Raw genomic sequence first — 6,281 nt, 5'->3', positions numbered from 1 at the left:
CACACACACACACACACACACACACACACACACACACACAGTATAAAGCCAGCTAGGTGGCTTTCTGGGAGCCTGTAAGGAGGGAGGCTGACGTTTGTAACCCAAAGATTGTGCTGTCTTACCCACCCCTTTCCGTGCAGGGCAGGGGCAAGACCTGCATCATGGGAAGGGTCGGTGACTCTTTGTGATCTAGGTGGTTTGTATGCTCGTGTGTGTTGGGCACGAGGAGGTGAGTCCTTGTGTAGACGTGTGCAAGGAGGCCTGATACCTTAAGCTCTAAGCTTGGGTCCTGGGCCTTTAAAGTTCTTGAGACACGAGTCTGTCTCCTCCCTGCCCCAGAATCAAATAGTCTCTATTCCGTAGAGAAAAACAGAGTCCGTCAGGTTTGGACAATGTTGAACAGATTACGGGCAGAGAGCACACCAAAAGATCCTCAAGGTTGGCAGGAGAAGGGGGATTTCCTTCCTATAAGGGGCGCACTGGGTTAAGGGAAAGAAGAACAAATAGAGGCTTAACGGCTGCTTTCTTTACTCAGAGAGCTGGAATAAGTGGGGAGGGTCGCGAAACCTAGTCCCCATGGAGATTCTAGTCCTACCCGTTCCTGCAGCGGGCCAGCTCTGGGAAAGACAAGACCGTCAGACCGAGGCCCAGCGCTGGCAACATACTCCACTCCTGGTTTTGATACCCACCAACCCTTCTTTCCCCGGCCCTCCGCGGTTCCGAGTCCAGAGCTAACGCCCTCGAGAGGCCACCGAGCGGAAAACCCGGTGTGGATCCCCACGCTTTGGAACGGAGTCAGAGGGCACCTCGGAGGAGGTGGCCAGCGGGGCGACCCTGTGGCGTGAGAGGCCACCCGTGGCGCCCGAGCCGAGCGGATCACATCTTCCGTAGCCTGGACGAAGCTAGTCGTGGAGCTCCGCCGCCCTTCCAGGCGGGGCTCCGGGAGCGCCTGAGGTGCGCGGGGCGGCGGCCGTGCCCTCGGGGCGGCTCCGGGCGGCGGCGGCCAGTCCAGGGCTGCAGTGCAGCGCGAGGCCGGCAGTGGGCGCAGCAGTGGCAGCGGCCGTGGCGCTCAGCGGCGGGCGGGCGGCGCCGGCGGTGCCCCGGGCGCGCACACACACATACACACACACATACACACACACACACACACACACACACACTCACGCACGCACGCACACACACACACATACACACACACACACCACACACACACACCGCCTCGTACACACTCACACACGCTCCGGCGCGCACACGCGGCGCGCAGGCCAGAGGGAGGAGGCTCCGCGCGGCTCGGCGGCGGCGGCGGCGGCGGCAGCGTGCTCCGCGGGCGGCCGGGAGGGCTGGCGGGCGGCCCCCGCTCCCCGGCTCCGCGGCTCTGTGCAGCCCGCGCGGCCCCCGCCCTCGGACCCGCCCCCGGGGGTCGCCCGGCCCCATGCCCTGCAGCGGCGGCAGAGCAGCGCGCGGCCGCTGGCGGCTCTGAGGAGCCCGGAGGGAGCCGGCGACGAGGGGACCATGTACCGGGACCCGGAGGCGGCCAGCCCAGGTAAGCGCGGCCCCGCGCGGGCTGGGGCGCCCCGCACCGGCGGGCAGGATGGCTGCAGCGCCTGGGCGCCGTCTCGGAGCCCCAGCCTGGGGCTGCTGTCGGCTGGAGCCGCACGAATTGCACCTCTTTCTACCAGGGTCATCCCTGCCCCGGGGGCGTGGGTTCTAGCGGCAGAGACTGAGACTCCCAGACCCGGCGATCGGGACATGGCTAGGCTGGATGCCCGGGGCCGGCTTCGCAGTGTCCCCACAAGGACCTCCCCCCCTCACCCCCCGAACAGCCCAAGGACAACGTGTGTGGCGGAGCGAGGAGCTGGGTCCCCGTGGGAGCCGGGTAGTGCCCTCAGAGGTGTACCCGTTGCTCCCCAGCACCAGTGTTCTGGGGATGTCAGTGTTGGGGGACCTCAGGGCAAGGAGGATCCTGGCAGCCCTGGGCCGAGATTGTGGGCACAGGGGAGCGGAGTGTCATCTGCGGTACCAACTGTGAATTGAGAGGGCTCCAGGGGGCAAGTGGGAATCTGGTGCAGTGGCGGGGGATAGAGGCTTCTGGGGGGTGGGGAACCGCAGGAGCGGTGAAGGGGGAAGCAGGGGTACCTGAAGAGAAAGCGCAGCGTGGATGACAATGGGGGTGGCGGGGCAATGTTCTTCTAGGCTTGGGGAGGGGGACCCAAAGAGCACCAAACTCACTCCGGTCCTACCAGGGAGGGAGGGGAAGGGGGCCGCACCCCTTTGCCTTTCTGAAAGGGAGTGGCCTGGGAGCCCACTGTAGGCTTAGCATCTATCTAGCTTCCGTAGAGCCCAAGCCAGGATTTTCTCCTCCTTCCTCGGGAAATTGCTCTGCCATTTCCTCCTTGGCTCCTGACGCCTCCCCCACGCAGTGCCCACCTGTAGACAGGTCCCCTGCAGCTCCTGTCCAGGCTCAGTTCCAGCTCCCACCTGGGATACTCCTCCAGACCCAGCAGAACCCCTCTACCCCCACTTTTGCTAGTTCACACCTCCTGCCCTTTGGGGTCTGTTTCTGGGCAGCTTTCCAAGGCTAAGAGCTGGGCTCCAGCCTGAGACCTACTCCTACAACAGTCTAGTTTCCCTGCTGTGGGCAGGGAAGGGGAGGGGAGAAAGGCCAACCCCCAAAACCCTTCACAGAAGGGGACTAGAGCTCTGAAGCTCTGCGTAGCAAGCTGGTGGACACTGGCTTTGCCCATTTGTGCCCAGTCCACACCTGCTGTTTTCCCTAATGGGGCACTCCAAGTCCACCGAGGCTGACCTACTGAGCGCTGGACTTTGTACTTACTCAACGTTTGGGTCTGAGACTCAGTGTCCTCTGGAGCTTCATGCCCTTCTCTGAATGTCCTCTAGGTGTGGGTTGAAGGGACATTACCTTTGAGGGGCACTTCCCTCATCTGTCTGGACCCAGGTCACCTGCCCTGACATTTTCCCCCAGGGAATGCCCACTTCTTAGATTTGGACCAAAGGCAGGGGCATCGTCTTGCTTGGCTCACTCTCAGCAGCCAAGTTCAGAGCCCCAGCTCAGGAATGAGGATGGGAGGGCCTGCAGTGGGGACAGTCTCCACTGTTGTTAGGCCACTGCCCTGGGGCCATGCCTTCATCAACCCGCTCTTCTAATACTTTGGCACCATGATGTACCACTCCTCCAAGCACCTCTGTCCTTGATGTGCTTGGCATCTTCTGGGCAAAGGGCCTGGATTCCACAGCTGCTCCTGACAGGCTGGCAGCCCCTGGACCTTTCCTCTCCTGCTTACCCAATCTTGCCCCTTGAAACTGCTGGTTCCACCAATGCCCGTGGTAAGGGTGGTTCTGACCGTGAAGGAAGCTGGTGAGGTTTTCTTCTGTCTGACAGGAACCAAAAATAGGTTGGAGCAGTTAGGGTAAGTTTGAATCCTGATCCTCTGGGGCCTCTGGGGGCCTTTTGTGGCCTGTAGTGTCACTGTCACTTCTTAGAATCCCTATAGTTCTATGTCAGGTTCCCATCCCTAGCAGCTTACTCAAGGCCTGCCAGACTCAGCTACCCACAGCTGGGGCCCTATGCCCCCCACTTCTAACCACCCACAACTCCCCTTTGCCTGGCACCAGGTAGGAGTGAGATATGCAAAGTAATTCCTGTGTGACTCAGACCAGTCCCTCATCTCCCTTCTGGTCCCACAGGAGCCAGTACCTCTTACAGCCTGGTCTCCTCATCCGCTCCTCTCAGGAACACCTGTGGCCCTCTGTTGCTTTATTACAAAAAGAGAGAAAGGAAGAAAGAAAGCCCCTTCTGCTCCTTATGCCCCAGACCAGTTGCACAGGTTTTCTCTCTCACCCCTCTGCAGGTCCCCAAAGGGCTCATTCTAAGTCTGAGACTTTACCTGACAGGTGCTTTCCCCTTTCCACCTGGTCCCTGGCCCCAAGCACTCTTGCTCCTGTTATTACAAAGGACGAGGTAGTGGAAGAGCATAGGAGCCAGGGACAGATGCAGACCTGTTCCTTCCTGTGCACACCTATGAGCTCCTGCTCCATACTGTCCAGCCACCCCTGCCCAACCTGCAGCCTCCTCTGTCCTCTGCCTCCTGCCTCCATTCTGTATCCAAAAGCTGGCCTGCCCTACCTTCTTTTAGTTTATCTCTCTGACTGTCCCCAGGCTGGGCAGGGCCTCAGCAGGCCTGCAGGGGTCAGCGTTGCAGTGGGCAGGCAGGACAGGCAGGACAGCAGTGGGAAGGAGGAGGGAGGGAGAGGTGACCTTGCGGTGAGCTAGTGAGCAAGGCCAAAGAGAGAAGGGCTAGGAGAGCGAGGTCAGGTCCCAAGGCCTTTCTATTCAGTCACCAAGCGTCTGGGACTTTGTTGGGCCCAAAAATTGACAGTAGTGCCTGAAGCCTCCATCTCTCCCACCTGTTAGTGGGCCCTGCCCCCTGCTATTAGGCAGGTCATTCCTTAGGTGTAAAAGAGGGCAGACTTGTTTGTATATCATACAGGGCAGAGGGCCTTGGCATGGCAAGGTAATTGTCTAAATCAACTGTCCTACTCCCTGGGCATAGTTAAGGACAGAGTCTGATGAAGGGATTGGTGTGAGGCTGGGGTTAGGGCTGAACGAATAGGTTAAGTTTATGGTATAAGGACCATGGATGGGGCTAGAGCTAAGGCTGGGTGTAGAACTCCAACAAAGTCAGACTATCCCACAGTTTCCCTGACAACTCTTCAAAGAGCATTCCTCTCCTAGATGACCCCATCTGTTCAGACTCCATTTGCTGTTATGCCTGTGTCCTGGGCTTGCAGCAGAGGTTAAAACTTCAGAGCACTTGGTCTTCACAACAAGTATGGCAGGAAGGGGGTCTGAGGCTGAGCAAGGTGTAACATTGTGTTGGGAGAGGATGACCTTTGGGTATAGGGTAGAGTTGCTGTGGTCACAGGCCTCTCATTGACTCTGGTCTGTGTTGTTCCTTGGCCCTGTGGGGACAACTTGACTATAGGGCTAAGTGCTTAAGGACCCAAGGATTGAGAAAAGAGATGGCCCTGAAGACCTTTTTTGATGGTAGGGCTGATAAAGAAGGTTGGATCTTGGTGACGGGCCAGCTTATGATAGGTGGTAAGGGGTTGAGGGGGGCTAGAAGGCAGAGGAGCAGGTGGGCATCAAGTAAGCAGAGAGAAGTCTTTGAACAGCCGGCCCTGGTCCTAGCTGACCCACAGGCTCCAAGGGTCCTCCAGCCCTGGTATTGAAGCATGTCATGGGGGCAGGGCAGAGGAGGAGCATGTGGTCCCCTCCTACCCACCCCTATTCTCCACCCACCACCTAGTCTCTCAGGGACTTTGAATCCTTATTGAATCTGATGGACCGTTTTCAATAACTGCTTCCCCCAGGGGAAGAAGGCCCAGAACAACAGGCGAGGAGCTGATGAGGGGGCCATGTGCTAGCTGGGCAGCTCAGTTCTGAGTGGAGGAGGGGGAGTCGATTCCATGGCCTCCTCAGAGACACTGAGATATCCCAGGTGGGCGCAGGCATCTTGTGTGTAGTCCCCATTCCATGGTCAGTGCCCGCAGGTGGCACTCATGGTCAATGAGGTCAGCTTTCTCTACCAGGGCGGTCACTGCTCTGGCCAGGTGCCGGAGCCAGCCTGTGCCAGGACAAGCCTGGGTACCCTTCTACCTTGCCAGGGAACCCCGGCAAGTGGTGCCAAGCGAATTGTGCCAGTTCCATGGACATGGAGGTGCTGACCTTCAGGCAGCAGGGGGTAGTAGCTCTGCTGGGCTCTGTCCAATTTGCCTCTGGAGGGCCAGGCTTTGTCTCACCCAGCAGAATTCCCTGAGGGTTGGAACAGAGTTGGCAGCCAGCATGGGACCTGTGGAAGGGACTGGAGAGTGCCCAGCGTTGATGCCTGCATCTCCAGCCCTTTGGTAGGAAGGTGGGCTGGTGCAGCGGCTGCTCAAGAAAGCTCGGCAGCTTCTACCTAGAAGGGACACTCGGGATAGGTGTGTCGCCAGGGGTGGTTGGGCCTGAAACTGAGTTATATGGTGGGCTGGGATGTTTGGGGAATTGGTATATCCACACGACAGCGCATGTGGGGCTCCAGCGAGAGGGAAGGGGGAGACGGGGTGGCGGCAGAAGCTCGGCGGCTATGTGTACCTACGTGTGTGGTGCATGTGCGGGCGGCAGCTGGCTGGCCGTAATAGCTGTGCTCCTCCGAGTGCCGGGTGCCCTGCCCGCTGTAAACAGCAGCTAATGAGTGTATTCATAGCGAGGTGCATTGAGG

At 59.2% G+C, this 6,281-nt stretch overlaps 1 protein-coding gene across 4 annotated transcripts in view; it reads left to right on the top strand.

The window, feature by feature from the left end:
• Positions 1 to 1,071: 1,071 nt before the first annotated feature.
• The window catches only part of Syt7 (synaptotagmin 7), a 60,435-nt gene continuing 55,225 nt past the window's right edge, over positions 1,072 to 6,281 (top strand). The window contains exon 1 of one of the 4 annotated variants that reach the window (XM_055613738.1): positions 1,072 to 1,543. In XM_055613738.1, coding sequence (XP_055469713.1) covers positions 1,513 to 1,543 — 31 coding nt within the window. In that variant the 5' untranslated portion in view covers positions 1,072 to 1,512. The remainder of the gene's footprint in view (positions 1,544 to 6,281) is intronic. The other 3 variants (XM_055613739.1, XM_055613740.1, XM_055613741.1) reach the window with 3 other exon arrangements.

The sequence above is a fragment of the Psammomys obesus genome, unplaced genomic scaffold (assembly GCF_907164565.1).
Source record: "Psammomys obesus unplaced genomic scaffold, mPsaObe1.curated_primary_1811, whole genome shotgun sequence".
In the NCBI taxonomy this organism is placed as follows: Eukaryota; Metazoa; Chordata; class Mammalia; order Rodentia; family Muridae; genus Psammomys; species Psammomys obesus.
The sequence above is the reverse complement of the archived record's forward strand: the minus strand, read 5'-3'. Positions and strand labels throughout refer to the sequence as shown.